This window comes from Lissotriton helveticus, chromosome 4_1 (assembly GCF_964261635.1).
Source record: "Lissotriton helveticus chromosome 4_1, aLisHel1.1, whole genome shotgun sequence".
Lineage (NCBI taxonomy): Eukaryota > Metazoa > Chordata > Amphibia > Caudata > Salamandridae > Lissotriton > Lissotriton helveticus.
The window spans coordinates 1,407,448,592-1,407,467,011 of record NC_136063.1 but is presented as its reverse complement, the minus strand read 5'-3'; the positions used below and the strand labels follow the sequence as shown (position 1 = coordinate 1,407,467,011).

General features: G+C 45.8%; 1 protein-coding gene across 2 annotated transcripts in view; it reads right to left on the bottom strand.

Moving 5' to 3' along the window:
* Nucleotides 1–18,420, bottom strand: part of DROSHA (drosha ribonuclease III) — a 669,472-nt gene that overhangs the window by 118,855 nt on the left and 532,197 nt on the right. For both annotated transcript variants that reach the window (XM_078687959.1, XM_078687960.1), the window contains exon 22: nucleotides 2,924–3,026. In XM_078687959.1, coding sequence (XP_078544085.1) covers nucleotides 2,924–3,026 — 103 coding nt within the window. The remainder of the gene's footprint in view (nucleotides 1–2,923; nucleotides 3,027–18,420) is intronic.

The following is an 18,420-nucleotide window of genomic DNA, read 5'->3' as shown; positions in this document are numbered from 1 at the left end:
GAGAGCCGTCTTTTTTGGGAATGAGGAAATAAAGGGAGTAAACCCCTGTGCCTTGCTGGTGTAGGGGAACCAGTTCTATTGCATGTTTTTGCAAGAGAGAGAGAACCTCTTGCTTGAGAAGCGTTAAATGTTCTGTGGACATTGGACAGTGTTTGGGAGGTATGTGGCGTGGGGTGGAAGTAAGTTCCAGGCAGTAACCATACTTGATAATTTGTCTTACCCACTTGTCTGTAGTGATGGAATTCCAGACAGGTAGGAACTGTGATAATCTTCCCCCGACCGGAGTGGAATGGTGTGGGGGGAGTGGAGGAAAGTCACTGTTTTGTGGTGGGGGAGTTGCAGGTATTAGAACCACGTCCATATCCTCTGTTAGGTGAAGTTTGAGTGGGGCTTTTAGAAGTGGAAGAAGTGTCTGTACCAGTGGTCTTGGAGGCGCCCATATAAGAGCAGCGACGAAAGGAACCTCTACTAGTTGTTGCTTGTAGAGCCCCCATTGATTTGGCTGCATATGTGTCCTTTTTCATCTTTTCTAAAGATGTGTCCACAGTGGGTCCAAACAAGTGTTCTGATCTAAGGGTCGATTGAGGATGGTAGACTGCACCTCTTGCTTAAAGCCAGATATGCGCAGCCACGCATGTCAACGTAATAACACACTTGTATTAATTGCACGGGATGCTGTATCTGCAGCATCCAGGGCACATTTTATTGAGGTGTTCGTGATTAACTTTCCCTCTTCTATGAGATCATTTGCTTTGGTTTTGTACTAATCTGGAAGATGTTGCATGAGTTTCCTAAGTTCATCATAGTGAGCCCTGTCATACCTTGCAAGTAAAGCTTGTGAGTTAGCAATGCGCCAGAAGTTTGTTGCCTGGGACGCAACCCTTTTACCTGATGTATTTAGAAGCTTTGATTCTTTGTCTGGTGGAGGGGCATCACCTGTGGTTTGGGAATTTGCCTGTTTGCGGGCATTTGCCACTATCAATGAGTCCAGAGGGAGTTTACCTTTAATGTAAGCTGGATCGCTTGGAGCTGGCTTGTATTTTTTCTCAATCCTAAGATTAAGCACTCTAGCCCTGACAAAATCTTAAAAAACCTCAGGGGCATGTTTAATCATCCCCTTGAGCATAGGGAGAGTATTTGTGGTTTTTTGTGGCTGGGAGAATGACTAATAAAAAATCCTCCTCTAGAGGGTCTGAATGGAGTTGAACGCCATGGTATTGTGCAGCTCTATTTATCAGCAGCACAAATCCTACATTATCATCTGGGGGGTGGTCTAGAGCGATATACATCTAGCTCAGAAACATCTGAGACATTGTATTTGTCCCAAGAGTCATGAGGTGGGGTACTGTGTGTGTCATCATCGGTATCTGTGTGATGTGGGTCTATTCCCTCATCCTCACCCCCTGTATCCTCATCATACTCTTGTGGTGCAGGTGAAAGAGGAGGCACTGGAGAGTGTGGAGTGTGTTCTGGAGAGGGTATAATGTTTGCTGGTTGTAGAGGTGGAAAGAAAGGCCTCATACGTGAGGTTGAGGAGTCTTTTTTCTGGAAGGGTATCTCAGGAGTTTCAGAGGTGTCCAATTTTCTCTTTTTAGGTGGTAAGGAGGTGACGTGGCCAGTAATGGGATCAATATGGAGTGTTTTTTGCTTAGGATCCGGTGAATCTGGATGGAGAAGTTCATTGGATCGGCTGTCTTTTTTTGGCGCCGAGGACTTCGGCTAGGAGTGGTATTTTGGCTGGTCTTCCTTAGCTTTAGAAGGGGTTTTTGTCTCCTTTTGCTTAGGTGGAGTTTTCGACTCTGAGAATGTAGTTGTTTATTTCAGCTCCGAGGACTTGGGTTGAATTTGCTTCAGTGCGGAAGAGTCTGTTACTTTTGGTTCCGAATATTCTGAGGTCGATGGGACCTTGGTTTTGTGTTTCGGTGCCGAAGATGGTTTTTCGGCCCCGTGGTGTGGCTGGCTCGATCCCGAGCTGCCTGAAGGCTTTTGTGGGCTTCGGAGCCGGACCTGGAGGCAGGGCTTCATAAGACTTGTCTCGGTGTTGACCCAGACCAAAAGGTGAAAGGTGTTACCGGTGCCTTTTGTGTTTTCGGGTCGGAGGGAGCGTCGATGTTGACCTGGGGTAATCGTCTGGTCTGTTCATCTTCTGTCTCTGGTTCCGGATTTTCGGTGTCTGCCTCGAAGATGTCTTCCAGCGCCGAAACTGTTTATCTGGACATTTTGTGACGTCGAGCCTAGTGATCACGTATGGTCTTCTTAGACCTGAAAGAGTCACAGGCCTGGCAGTGTTGAATCCCGTGTTCTGGCGAGAGACAAAGGTTGCACACCTTGTGGAGATCAGTGTGTTGGAATTTAACCCTACACTTGCATTTTTTAAATGGAGTTCTATCCATATGCTGGTTGATGGCACCGATCGGCCCAATGGCCCACGTCAACAACCGGACTCGAAAATTTCTTTGGAACAGGATACGCGTCGAGAGAGATCGCGATCAAAACAAAACCGTCGATCAGTGAGAGTTTTTTGCGTGGAAGGGGAATCTAACCGACGTTGACCCAGAGAGCAGCGCAGCAAATTACATTCGAACCCAATGGTGGAAAAAACAATCTAAGGATGGAGACGATGCCGCTGTGCATTACTAACCAGAGGAGGAGTCACCTATGGCGTGACTACAAACACTTCTACAATAACAAAGTGCAAACATCCGAGCCCAACACCAGATGGCGATACGTGCAAAAGTATGCAATCTACAGCTCATATGCCTCGAACAAAGAGCTTTACTGGTCTTTTTCACAACCCTAATACAAAAAAGAGCTAGCAGGTCAATAGAATTTGTTCTAATGGCACCTGTTCGACAGAACTGCTATAATCCTTATAAAACTGGAAATGGGAGGGTGAAAATAACAACTAATAAATGTACTTTACCAAGGAGCGCTTCAAAGCAGTTGGCCATTGCATGCCGAAGATCCGATTCTCTGCAGAGGTCAGGCCCGTGAGCATAAAGCATGAACCGGTCCAACTCCAGCTTCTGAGAAAAATAAAAGTAAAAAGGAGAAAACTTTGCAATGAAACTCAAAATACATTACATGAAGTCAAATCTAATGATCTCATATACAATTTAAGTAACACTGACCCCCGACAATTGCCGGGACATATTGTATGAAATTCCTCATCCATATACATTTTCTAAATACTAATTTAACATGTTAAAAATTAAATACTACAGAGCTTATGGCACAAAATGACCAATCAAAGTTTGACACAGGTTGGCAAAAGCCAGTATTTGCTGCCATCCGATATGGACATAAAAGGCTACGTAAAATGAGTCTTTGGTCGCAGGCAATTTTCCAGTAGGCACAAGTTTACTTCAAACAAATTCACAATCACAACACTCATGAATCTGTAGTGTTAAGGCTGAATGACCACAGACATATTTACTTGGTAAGGGATACTTTTAGGCAGGCTGTATAAAGTAACTCACAACTGAAATTCACTCAAGCGACTAGGGATATTTCTGCGCTCAGAGTTTATTGCACCACCCACCTTTCAGTGTTCACCAATTCCAGGAATCCCAAAAACCTAACTTGGGAAGCCTGATCATGGCTGGATACCAGGCTGATGCACAGGAAGAATTAAGAAGGATGATGCCAGGTAATGTGATTTAGCAATCTTAATTGCAGCAGCGGGTGGAGAATGGACATGGGCATAAGGCTCTTAATAGCTGTTATACCACAGACGTGTACCAGGACAACAGAAACACCAAGGTTTGAATGTATGTGTGATCTCATTATTGACAACACTGCAAAAATCTGTACATATGCAGTCATTACAGAATCCACAGGCCAACAATCAATTAGATACATGAAACTTCCATTTTTAAATCCTTATGGTCCATAACTGGAGGCAATGAAAATATGGTTGTAGCACTCCAGAAGCCAGGTAGACTACTCAAATTATTACAACCAGGCCACACCAGGTTGAAGCCTATAAATACTTTAAACTGAGTGCCATGCAGGCACTTTAAGTTGTTAAGAAATAAGAAGAGTGTGCCAATGTAGCCTTTGCTTTACAATGCACACTCATGGACCCCCTTTTTCCTGTTTCTCTAAAATGGAACACATATTATTCCTGTACTGAGGTGGAAATAACACTGCATGGTTGAAGGTAGTCCTTGATAAGGACTTGAAGTCCCGCCCAAATCAAACTGAAATTAAACGTTTAATTAAAAGGCACAACTGTTCATTAATTCTAGATAACAAAAACAATAAGACAAGTTTAAAGGTATTTGTTTTCCCTGTGAAACTATTGATACACGTCTTCACGGTGGTGGTGGTGGTGCTGGTTCCCGCACTGGTGAGTTGCATGGCAAGCAAAGCAGGCTTTCTTCATTCAACTGTTTTTAGTTAAACCACAGTGAGCAAATATGCAGACGGTGGAGTCCAAGTGGCAACAGCTCCATGTTTTTCAGGAACACCAACTATATAGCGAACTGGTAGCAATGGGTAAACCTGCTACAACCCATATGGGAAGGGTTATACAGCAAATTTACAGGCATGTTTTTATTTCATGGCTCTTAATTTCTTAAGAAAAAAACAGAAAGCTTAGGCAAACTTAGTACATTTAATTACTTTCAAAGGAGTGGGATAAAAGGTTCAACAAAAATCAATGGTATGGCTAATAACCATCTATGGCTCTGAGTTGTATCTTTCCGACTAGGTGTGGTCAACGTAGTTTAAGCTCAGCTGAGCCTTTGACAAAAGTTCATGATAAACGCCGACTAGGTAAATGAGGTTCAACTAAGAATCACTGTATGTACATATATATATATCACATGGTCCACATGAAACTCTGGCAAGGGTACTGCCCTTCTGGACCTTGGTTTTAGATTTCAGTTTTAGATTAAAGCTTTGTTCTGTTCTGAACAGGCATTTCTGAAAAGCATCCAGGGAATAGAATCTACAAGAAATAAATTACTAACACACATACGTCTTCTTAACTTCGGGGTCTTAAATACGGGCCTGGAAACACAAGTCCTGAAATGCACGTTTCAATTTCACTGATGGACATTCTAAATTTTATTCAACCTCATATTAGACATCTGGCAGAAAGAAAATCGTCACTTACTAGGTTATGCCACGTTTCTTAGACTGAGGCAAACTACTGGGGAGAATCAATGGAAAACGCTCAAACTAATTGTATTTTAAATTGACTTCCTGGGGGTTATTTTTTCAAGATTCCAGCATCAGTTCATTTTCTTCCCAGATGGTATAATACTCTCGGGACATATATTTTTCATTTCAAATTTGATTAACCCAGATTGGAGCTACATCTGTGTTTTTCTTCTACTTGCAGGAATATATTACAAATGTATTTCTAAATTAAATGCAACTCATGTCTTCATTCTAAAACTACAAACTGTACTTGTCTGGACGGAAAATATAGGAATTGAAATAAACAGAACTAATTTCATGATCAAAATGTCTAAATGAAAAAAGAAACTAGAACGTGCACAACTGATAGCAGCAATCACAAAATGTTCTAGTGTGATTACCAATTAAATAGCTTGTCTAATATAAAATTTGAAATATACAGAATTGGCCAGTGTGCTTTAAAAAATTAAAAAATAAAGCTTTAAAAAAAGCAAAGAAAAATAGAATTCGCCCTAGTAAATGTCAATAAAAAAAAACGCAAGAACGAGTCGTCTGCCCTTCTACAGCTGGGGTAGGAGCTGTATTTTCAGCTCTCTTACATACCCAATTACCACCACCCCACCGACCAAAAGAGAAACTTCAGTGGCAATGATGATAATAGACGTTGTTACAACGAAATAAAAAGAATGTTAATATGTAAAATGCTTGCCGAAGAAAACAAAAGTGTATGCACTCTATTGTACAGTCACATTACCAGTAACACCTTAAAATGCTATGGTTTTGCAATTCAAAAAAATTCTTATATCCACCTAGGCCTCACCAAATTCTAACTGTAGTCAAGTGACAAATAATGCACTAGCATCTCACTTTGTCAGACAATGAGCGTTTTCAGTGGTAGTGAACAGATTTACCACATGAACGCTCCACTGAGTAAAGACGCCTGAGCACCTCTGGAAGATGCCACTTTTGATCTACATCAGGATGCTTGCTGGTTTGTCTACCCTAATGTTTAAGAAATGCACTACGTGACTCTGTCCTTGAGAACGCTTGAGGGACCAGTCACCGCCAGAGCCGGAGAGTCTCTAAACAGAGGACAAGGGACCCCACATAGCACCGCCTGTTATTGCTTCACATGGTGAACTTGTTGTGCATTAGAACCTGGACCAACCTTCCATGAAGGAAGACAAGCAGGCCCTGAGGGCCAGATGTATGGTGCACAGCTACAGAAGTTATGGTGCTGCTGTTCCAATGGAGGCCAGAGGCCTCTGATCTTCAACTCATCCAAGTGAAACACTGTCACTACTTTGAGGTCTGGATGGGACAGGCAGTACGATCTGTCACATCGGGCTGGCATCCACCATCCACTACTGAAACCACAGAGTACCTGCTTCAATATGTTGATGTCGTCCAAGAGTTATTATTATTATTATTATTACGAGTTTTATATAGCGCGTAGTTACCCTCTGGCATCCCAGCGCTTCTCCAGACGTCAACCATTAACACACGGCGGGTTCAGAGCCATTATGCAGGAAACAAATGAGTTTTAAGGAGTTTGCGAAACCGCAGAGTACAGGTCTCTGCGCGCAACTTCAAGGGAAGCGCGTTCCACAGGATGGCTGTGTTGACCGAAAATCTTCTCCCACTGGTGCGGGCCCTTTTCACTCTGGGGATGTGAAGCAGATGTTTCTGGTCAGAGCGCAACGCTCTATTAGCCTTGTAGGGCACAGCTAGATTCCCCAGGATAGGCGGTCCCCTCCCCTGAAGAATTTTATGTGCAGTGCAAAGCGCCTTGAATTTGACTTTTTCCCGCACCGGGAGCCAGTGTAATACCTTTAAGGCTGGTTTAGCTGACTGTGTCCTTGGTACATTCGTAAGCAACCTTGCAACAGCGTTTTGGACCTGCTGAAGTTTATTAAACATTGCTTCAGGGGCCGCCCAAAAAATAGCGTTGCTATAGTCGAGTCTCGATGTAATAAGCCCCTGTATAAGCAACTTCCTTGATGTCAGAGGAAGAAGAGGCAGAATTTTGCAAGCAGAACGGAGAAGTCCAAAACAGACTCCTGCCGTTTTTTTCGCCTGAGTCCTAAAAGAGAGGTCTTGTTCTAACCAGACCTCTAAGCTCTTAATCTCCTCTTTAGAACTCGGGAGCTCTTCCAAACAGATAGGCCAGATAGTCGATGGAAGTGAGGGGATCTTATGCCCTAGCAACATTATTTCGGTTTTGGAACCGTTCAACTTTAAGGCTGACTCACACATCCAGGTGTGAACTTTGGACATGCAGGAGTGCAGCAAGTCGAAATTATCCCCCAGTTGGGATAGAGCGACCACCAGCTGAGTATCGTCAGCATAGCTGACGATTTTGATGCCAATGGGGCCACCACGTCCTCCAGAGGGGCCATATAAACATTAAATAATGTCGGGCTAAGAGAGGAGCCCTGTGGCACCCCACACTGGAGGGGGATAGATGCTGACCGTTCACTCCCTTCCCAAACGTGGTATGTCCGACCGCTGAGAAATGACCTGAGCCACTTCAGAGCCACACCGGACACCCCTACATCAGACAGTCGCTGAATCAACACTTGGTGGTTCACAGTGTCGAAAGCCGCACTGAGGTCCAGGAGGATCACTGCCACTGACCCTCCTACATCCAGAATGCTCCTGGCTTCCTCAATGACTGCCAGAAGAGCGGTGTCAGTGCCCTGACCTGCCCGGAATCCAGTTTGTGAGTCTCGCAGCAGGCTATTAGACTCCAAGAAGCCAGACAACTGTCGGTTCACCAACCTTTCGGCAACATTACCGAGTCCCGGAAGCAAGGAGATGGGCCTGAAATTTGTCAGATCCGAGGGATCCAGATTCGGTTTCTTCAGGAGAGCCTTTACCACTGCTCTCTTCCAACTCGGTGGCACCAAGCCCTGAGAAAAAGATGCATTCAATAGGTCGGTAACAGGCTACGCAATAGTAGTTGCAATCTGTTTCAAGGACCTCATAGGGGCAGGATCCCTAAGGGAACCGCTCTTCATAGAACCCAATACCTTAAGGACTTCGGCCACTGATACTGGCCCAAAGGTGTCCAGGTGGACAAGAGCTCCTCCTGGCTGACTCACCATATCTATTCTGTGAACAGGCTGTGGCAGGGTGCTTAGTATGTTCTCTATATTCATGTGAAAATAGTCCGCCAGCTCCTTGCACTTCACACCTGGGCTGTCATGAGTTGCCAGAGGCTCAGGAACCTTGAGAAGTTCCTTTACCACTCTAAAGGTCTCTCTAGAGGAATTGGAGGAACTTTTTATTCTCTCCTCGAAGAATTGGGCTTTAGCATGACGAAGAGCAGATTTTTACACCCTGATTGCTGAGCGATACCCCGCTCGACTAGCTACCCCCCCATTCTTTTCTCCAGGTCCTTTCCAACTTCTTACATCCCTTCCTCAGTATACGTAACTCGGGAGTATACCATGGGGCAGAACCCCTTCTCTTCTCCCTCTTTAGCACTCTCTTTTTAGGGAGAGTGACATCAAGGGAGCTGGTCAGCCACTGATCAAAGTTAGCATCTGCCTTTATCGGGTCCAATTCTGGGGGAGGGCGCGTACCTTCCAGGTTAGTGATCCAGTTGTCCACCAGTAACCTGGACCTTGCTCTTTCCACAGTACGAACCCTGGGGCCGCAAGTGGCGAGTAAATCAACTTCGGGAAAACAAAGGAGAGAGTAAGGGTTCGTGCCCACTGCAGGTGGACGAGGAATACTCCTGTTCCCCTGGACAAGGATATGGAAAAACAAAAGAAGGAGTATTTTCCGACGTGTAGGGTGGAGGTCTTTCAAAATTGGAAAATTAATCCTTTTCTAAAAAAACCCTCACTCACCACCTAGTGGTGACATGCTTCATCATCGGGGTCCACCCTGGTGGCCTAGCGTCACCAGGGTGTGCTTCGACACCTGTAGTACAGTGGAGCGGGTTGTGAAATGTAAGTGCAAAAAAGGGTGATGTTAAAAATTGTCCTGGTTTAAAAAAGAAAAATATTACCAAATTGACTGACCATTTCCTCACAGCCCACCACACTCCTAATGACATTTATTTTATTTATTTATTTATCGCAATTTTTAAAGCGCATCAAATACCCGTACGGGTGTCTCGGCGCTATGAGGTGGACATGAGGTGGACCGTGATTGAGCAATTGCAACCAGGCCCTAACATACAATCTCGCCTCTTTGAGAAAGAGCAACGTTGGATTTACAGACTTTCGACCCACAAATGGGGATTGAACGATAATATTCCATGGGCCTCTGTGTTAAAATGAGCAGCTATCTTCGTAAAGAACCCCTTGGTTCACCCACACTCCTGGGTTCTCTGTCCCAATATCCCCTTTGAACCTCCATGCCCAGGGGCACTGTGCCCAAAAAAAAACAAAATGACCACAGTCTCATCATTGGGGTCTCAGCCGGATGTCTATAACACAAAATATAGTCCCGTGCTATCTCCAATGAGCACTGCGTTCCCTTTGTACTATGCCATTTGGCAGGAGCTTGAGTCATCTTGCTCTGCTATGACCACTGAGCCTTTAATGCTTGCGCATAATTTAATGCCTCCGATTTCCCTCCGCAGTTATTTGTAATTGTTCCACTTTCTATCCTCAAATAAGTGCACAACTCTGCAATCCCCGTATTTTTGCACCCCAAACAACCTCGTTTATCGAGGCACCGACTAGTAATTCGGTTTAATGCAACGCTTTGGCTAAAGCGTCGCGTCTCCTTGACAACGAGCGGCCCCAGCGACTTGCCATAGCGCAACCCCGCCCTACCGGTGACGCGGCCCCACGTGACTGCACCCGGAAGCTTCTGCCTAATATTAACTACACCAGACCGCACGGCACTTGCAGCCGAGCAGCGGAAGGTAGAAGTAGGTTATGGGCCACTCGCCACGCCAGTAAACTGTAAGTAAACGTCCTTGTCTGTCCGCGTGGACACTGACACGCGCAGATCATTTACTGCATACCTCAACAACGGCAATGATCCGCTCCATTTGTATGTTACTAACCACGGGCACAACATTTCTTGATTTAGAATACGTTGTACCGCGTGATGTACCTACCCCCTGCCCGACGAAGCACAAAACAAAACTTCAATTAGTAAGCCTGACCTCTGCCATGAAGTATATGTGAACCCTTCTGTGTTACTCGTGTTTTGTCAGTCCAGTCTGTCTTTTTCACTTTATAGTTACCAATGGCTACCACTGAGTGGCGAGTGAGATATCACATCACGCGTCATAATAGACTTGCGCTGTAACTATACAATCTTCCTTTAATTTTGGCGATAACCTTTACTACTGCATGCGATTTAGCACGCACCCAATGTATATTGATATATCATCTGTTGGCTTTAATTATAAGCGTTCACCCACCATATATCACCATGCTCATCGACTACGAGAGGTCTCCATTCACCACTGTGGCATGCAGAATGTATGCACTGAGAATCTGCACGACGTTACAGGCCAGTAAGAATGTTTTGCGCCTGACGCCCATTTATTTTCTCTCCCCACAGGTTTTTGTTTTTTGCTCCTCAATTTTGAGAGCATTTCACCTTTGGTACAATTTTACCATAGGTCAAATAAGGATTTAGGATAGGGTGAGTCTTTTAGGGGACTCATACCGTCCATCTCCTTTGGTCCTGATGAATACCGGGAATCTTCCCTTATGGTAGAAACATGTTGACCTAATGCACTATTAACACATATAGAGATACGTAGGTCGTAACTTCCCCTTCCAGTATCTCGCACTTTATTTTAACATTGTCCAGTTACTTTTTAATAAAATTCACTTTTTCAAAGTTAAACCAGGACAATTTTTAACATCACCCTTTTTTGCACTTACATTTCACAACCCGCTCCACTGTACTACAGGTGTCGAAGCACACCCTGGTGACGCTAGGCCACCAGGGTGGACCCCGATGATGAAGCATGTCACCACTAGGTGGTGAGTGAGGTTTTTTTTAGAAAAGGATTAATTTTCCAATTTTGAAAGACCTCCACCCTACACGTCGGAAAATACTCCTTTTGTTTTTCCATACGAGTAAATCAACTTGCCAGGTTGCCGGGACCAAGAAGTGGTCTGACCACAGGAGAGGACAAGAGGGGCTAGCTATGAGACGAGGTATATTTGAAAAAATTGGGTCAGGCAGATGGCCCTTATTGTGCGTGGCCCCTTCATTAATTAGACTCAACTCAAAGGCTTTCAAATCACGCTGCAGATCTAATGCCACTAGATCGGCCGGATCATTGAAGTGGAGATTAAAATCTCCCAGCACTATAAAGTTGGTCGTAGAAGAGGCCAAAAGCGTGACTGTCTCCATTAGGGTGCTGACAAAATTACCCACGCACCCCGGTGGACGGTAGACCAGTATGCTTGACACTGACAGCGTAGGAGACATCCGCAGGAAAAACTGGCAACTCTCGCAGTCCGACACCGCACCAATCTGAGCCCTGCACACAAACTTGTCCCTGTATAGGATGGCAATGCCACCCCCTCGCCCCACAGGTCTATCCAGATGATATATTAGAAAGCCTGGGGGGAGGGCTCGCACTATATCTACCCCTGAGCTAGATGTAATTCACGTTTCCGTTAGGAACAGGATATCTAGGTCGTGATCTTGTATAAGAAAGGTAATTTCTAGTGCGTGGCTCAGGAGAGATCTACAATTCAGCAAAGCCATCGCCAGGGAATTCTTTCCCTTGTCGGGTTGGATCAGCTGACCTATCCTGCAGCCAGAGAAGGGTTTGGATCCTTTATGGACGTATTTACACGGCGAATCTTTAGGAGGGCGTAATGACATAATGTCCGCACGGGAATATATCAACCTTATTCCTGGGTTAATGGCCAGAGTACCTGGCCCTGAGCCTGTCTGGGCCCGGACGGGCCCAGACGGGCTGGACTCTGGCGTGACTCCGGTGCGATGACGGCGCTCCCGCTGCGCCTCACCGCTGCGCGTCTCCATGCGAGGTTTAAGTAGAGGCCGCACCTGCATGCAGTGAAGAGCACTAAAGCGCTCACAAAAATGGCGCCAGCAGAACGTCCCTAACTACTCCCAAGATGGCGGCGATCGAATAGAGCTGCCTAAAGACAAGCGAAAACAGCGGTAAGGATAACAATTAGAGTGCAAGTATGCGCTACTCTAGAATTTTAAAAACAGGGAGAAATAACGAAATATTAAATAATATTTAGACAGTACAGGGAAATATCTTTAAAAAGCGCGCAGGCTATCACAAACTATGTCGCTCTAAGTGTGGTGTCCAAAACTCAAGCGTTATCCGCATTTAGGCGCACAAACCTTGTCCAGGACCGAGCTGACCCGAACGCTCGTCTTAAGTAGGGGCCGCGCCTGCCTGCAGTGAAGAGCACTAAAGCGCTCACAAAAATGGTGCCAGCAGAACGTCCCTAACTACCCCCAAGATGGCGGCGATCGAATAGAGCTGCCTAAAGACCCGCGAAAACAGCGGTGAGGATAACAATTAGAGTGCAAGTATGCGCTACTCTAGAATTTTAAAAACAGGGAGAAATAACGAAAAATTAAATAATATTTAGACAGTACAGGGAAATATCTTTCAAAAGCGCGCAGGCTATCACAAAGTATGTCGCTCTAAGCGTGGTGTCCAAAACTCAAGCGTTATCCGCATTTAGGCGCACAAACCTTGTCCAGGACCGAGCTGACCCGAACGCTCGTCTTAAGTAGGGGCCGCGCCTGCCTGCAGTGAAGAGCACTAAAGCTCTCACAAAAATGGCGCCAGCAGAACGTCCCTAACTACCCCCAAGATGGCGGCGATCGAATAGAGCTGCCTAAAGACCCGCGAAAACAGCGGTGAGGATAACAATTTGAGTGCAAGTATGCGCTACTCTAGAATTTTAAAAACAGGGAGAAATAACGAAATATTAAATAATATTTAGACAGTACAGGGAAATATCTTTAAAAAGCGTGCAGGCTATCACAAACTATGTCGCTCTAAGCGTGGTGTCCAAAACTCAAGCGTTATCCGCATTTAGGCGCACAAACCTTGTCCGCCTAAAGAGGCAACGCTAATGTTGGGCCTCCTGAAGGCAACAGTTCCACTGCGGACAAGCATGTGCCAATGGGCATGAGGTGCCAGCAGTATACACGAGGCCAGGAAACCAAGTAGCCTACAAACTATCTGGACCTGCAAAAAGGAACGAGACAGAATCATAGCCAGAAAGTCCAGGACTTGTTGCGGAGGCAGAAAGTCCTTCAAAGCCACAGTGCCCAGTATGGCCACTGCAAGGGGAATCCTCTGCATAGGCCAAAGATGAGAGTTCAGCTTGATTACAGAAAAACTCAGGGTGACCGCAACAGAAACATCTTTGCCAAGTGGTCCGAGACACACTGAGGCAAGACTGCTTTTAGCAGCCAGTCGTCAACATATGGGAATTCATATAGTCCCGATGTGTGACAATGAGAAACGTCCACTGACATTCCTTTTGTGAACACCTGAGGGGCTAAGATGAGGCCGAAGCATGGGACAGAGATCTGGAAGTGTTCCAACCGAACAACAAACTGGAAAACATGCCTGTGACACTGAACGATCAGCCAGGAAAGAAAGTACATGTCCTGCAAGTTCAACACCACCATCCAGTTTCCCAGATCAAAGGTCACCACGACCTGCCTTACCGTAGGCATCATGAACTTATCATCACTGAGGAATGTGTTCAGAAGCATGAGATCTAATATCCAAGAAGTATCAGGAGTAACATCCTAAGTCCACTGCTACCTCGGTTAACACTTCAATCACACCCTTAGCTAGCACTGTCTGAACTTCACTGGATAGGAATGCAGCATGTTCTGCCAATGACTAGCCATAAACTGGTGGAGCCTGGGGAAGAGCGAGCAAAAAATGGGGTGAGCGTAAACATATTGAACAACATGAAAAACCCACTGGTCCTAAGTAGCTGCATGCACGCCAGGCAGGAAAAATATAATTCTGTCCCTTACTGGTCCCATAGGACCATGAGGGAAAACTACAGTAGCAGCTTGGTGGTGGCTGCAGCAGGCAGTAAGCAGACAAGTACTGGTGTATATACCAGCCTTTGCCACCACGCCTGCCTTTGGAACCACAGAAATGCTGCGTCAGGCCGATCATGCTGCCTCTGTTGGTAGGCAAAACTTGTTGAGTAAAAGGTGTGGTACTGCTGGTGGAGAGCCAAAGAGTCATACTGTGTTCAATGACAACAGGGCCAAACTGGCCAAAGAAAAACTATTTTGCTTAGGGCATCAATCTTTTTTAACTACCAACCTGGAGGAGCAACAAGGAAAACATTATGGTTCACCTTGCTTGCTGAAGCTTGTACAACAAGACTCTGTCCAATGTTGCATCAGAAAGGAAGTGTCCTCAAGAGCAGGCCTGTGGACAAGAGCAATCAGACAGCTCACAGGTGGCACAGAATAAAGTCTGAATCAGGCTGCTATAAGAGGCTTGATCAGGACTTTGTTAAATGGCAGAGACTGTTATTATAGTGGTGGCACGTGGAGCACCTGAGGAATGGGCTCTCCTTCCCTCTGGAGGCTGTTTCGTGGCCTAAGCACAGAAGATCTGAATGTAGTGGACTATCAGTCTTGACAAAACCCTTTTCTGCACGGCCTTGTCTTTTTTTGCCCCAGAGAACCCCACAAAGGACTGAAATTTCACCCGATGTTGTTTGGCGCGACTGATGCAAAAGCTTAAAGCTCTTTTAGGATCCAGGTGATGGAGACTCTCGACCTTTCAACGGGTGTGGTAGAGCAAGGAACCATGTGAGAGTGATGGATTGTCCAACATGAGAAGCAGTCACGACTTTCGGCTAAAAGGCTGCCCTGGGGCTCAACACAACATATTTTGGAAAAAAAAGTGGTATGAGGCAGTTGCACTGAGAAAGCCTGGAGTTCACTCATGCAAAAAGCCGAAGTTAACATGAACTGGAACATAGTCTTCGGACTCATGACACGCAGTGCTGTACATTGGTTTGCATTGCATGCACATGAGGAGAGTGAAGACCAAATTGATATCCCACTGTGACGTCTCAAAGGGTTTCAGAGAAAACAAACGAGTCAGATCCTTTAGAAACCATGTCACAATGGGTGGCTTGAACAAGGACTGTTGTTCCAATAAACTTAAAAAGGCTGAAAGGGCCAGCAAGTAAAGGCGTCCCCTGCAAGTCCTTACTTGGCCAGAGATACATAAAATAAGACATACAACAGTTTGGCCAATGCTGCAGGTGCCACATCTGGCTACAAACTTGTCATAGTCCCGACATAGACTTTGTAAGAAGAACGTTTGGCTGCCAGGATGAAATCCACAACTTAAGGAGGAACATAGAATGCAGACAACCTCAGCCACTCAGTCTCCATTCATGGAGGTGCAGATTGTGCATGACCCCTACTTTGCTGCTGCAACACAAAATTCTCCCGAAGCAGGTGCCTGATCGGACGACAAATGTTGAACGTGCATAAGTTCCTTGCCCAGTCAGGAACCGCTCGGATGATTTGTGCCAGATCATTTATGATCTTCAGAACTTGGGGCAGGAAGGCAGCGACTGAAATGCGCACAGCAGTCCTGTGCTCCACTCTATCTGGATTGTGTGTAGGAGAGCCTTCTTGGAAACTCTAGTGCACAAAAGTTTAAACACTGTGCATTCTCAGCAGTGGTGAAAAGATCTAGGCAGACTTTTCCCCATAGCTGGAAGATGCCCTGTGCCACCTCAGGGTGTAACCACCATTCATGATCCGCCAGGCAACGCCTGTTGGGTTTGTCCACCCTGGGATTCAAAGATCTTGTCCTGTGGTTCACAACTAGGGAAATACCAAGATGTTCCAGCCAGCTCCAGAAACGAAGTGCGTCCTGGCATAAGACCCGAAACCCACACTCCACCATGATTGCTTACCACATGGCGGAGGTGTTGTCTGTGAGAACCTGAACCAGCCTTCGTGAGATGGATGGTAGGAAGCCTTTCAACATCAAGTGAATGGCTCGCAACTCCAAAAGGCTAATGTGGAGATTGGTCTCCACTGGAGACCAGAGGCATCTGAAGTTCTCCTCTCCAGGATGACCTCCACATCCCAGCAGTGAAGCAATTATCATCAGCTATATGAACAGCAGGGAGAAAGGTCTTCTGTGATTCCAACTGTGGCTGAACCACCACTTCAGGCCTTTTGCAGTCTTCTCTGAAACCTGGATGGAATTCTACAGGTTCCCCTGCTGCTAAGTCCACAAGATTTCAGTTTCCACTTCAGAGCCCGCATATGCCACCTGGTATAATCGATGAGCAGGATCTGGGATGTCAAGAGGCCCATAAGACTAGAGCCACTCTTACCAAGAACCAGGAACGAGACTCAAACTTCGGGTTCATAGTCTGAATGTCTTGGACTTGTGACGGAGGGAAGGCCTGAAACTGCACCGTATCCAGATGGTGACAATAAAAGGGAAACTGCAAAAAAAATCAGGTGTGATATTTACACACAGTTAACCTCGGTGATGTCAGGAAATTTGCTGTTATCTGGAGGTGGTTCACAGATGACCATGGTTAGCCTGGTTTAAACAGCATGATTTAGAGTTAGGGAAACACTGGAATCCTCGACCTCCAAATGTGTGCTCTCACCATGCCATTACTTTCATGTACACTTGAGGGGCACTGGTGTGGTCGAAGGGGAGCACAGCAAATTAAAAATGCTCCTGGCCCACTTGAACTGCAAGTAGTAGCTGTGGGACTGTATGACAGTTACATGAAAGTAGGCGATTTACGAGTCTAAAGTCATTATCCTGTCACCTGGATCCGGGGGAGAAAGGACCTGTGTCAGCATGTGTATCTTAAATGTATCTTTCTGCAAAAAGGCATCCAGAGAGCAGAGATCTCTAAATAGGATGATGGCCTCCATCCCTCTTCAGCATATGGAAATAGTAGAATCAACAGCCAGTTCCTGCTTCTAGGACTGGAACCCTCTCTATGGCTCCTCTGACCAAATAAGCCTGCACTCCTTCTAGCATGATGTGCAGGTGGTTCTCTGAAAGACGCTCTGATGCAGAAAGAAGGCGAGCGGATGGTCTGAAAGAATGCTAGAGTAGAACCCAGTTGCATTATCTGAAGACACCATCTGTCCAATGTTATGGTTTGCCACCAGTGGAGGAAATGTCAGAACCTGCACACCACAGGCTGGCTGTGTGCCACTATTGGCAAATTAGAGCAGCAAAGAGGCAGCAGCAGCAGGGGTGGAGAACTGGGGAGATAGTAGGTTCCAATGAACTGGATGTAGTCTACTTGAGCAACAATCCTGAATGGAGTGGGGCCTGATGTGGGAGAGTGGACCTTGACACCAACTGTTTGCCAACCCTCTGGAGTATCCCAAATGTTTAAAACTGTTGAGGCAACTGTTGTGCAGGAGTTGAGATACCCAAGGAATAAGCCATGACTCAGCTCACTTCAAATCACTCCAGGGCAGAATGTACCTTCTTGCCAAACAGGCAGGAGCCATCAAATGGCGGATCCATAAGGATGTCTGGCGTCCCGTGGGAAGCCCGTGGCAGAGCACCAAACTCATGATGATTGCTTGGCTGAAGTAATCCGGAGTGTCCAAGCCAGACTATGCTACATATTTTGCACATCCTCACCATCTTAAAAAGTTTGAGCCCTAGAGGCTCGTACGTCTTCAGGAACTGCTGGTAAAATCTCTCGGACCATGTCCTAAAGAGCAAGAGTGTAACAACTTAGCTAACAGCTGGTGTTGACCGACCTCCAGGTAAGGCTGGCTGATGAGAACATTTGTTTTCCTGATTGACTCAATCCTCCTTGATTCTATGTCCAGTGGCGTCGTCAGAAATGTATATGAGTTCACATTGCATATGAAAGCTTAGACGACCAGACTCTCAGGAGTATGATGTTGCACCAGTAAAGCAAACTGCCTGTTCACTTGAGGGCAAAAAACATGGTCTTGCCCATGTGCCCAGCAATGTGTCAGTGAGGACTTCATTCAAAGCTAGGAAAGGTTCAGAGTAAGCCTGTCCATGAGCACCTTAGTTTTGCCATTCAGAGAAGCAAAGGATGCACTATCTTCCATAAGTGGCCTGGAGAGGGGAACTTAACCCAGTGTTACAAATAGTGTTCGCCCAACTGGCCTCTAGTAGCTCCATGTACAAGTTGTTGTCATCATAATGTGGGGGAAAATTCATCCTAATCCTCCCCATTGTTATCGCCAAATGGCTGAGACTGATCAGACCTGCCCCTAAATGATGTGAAGCTAATAATCTCC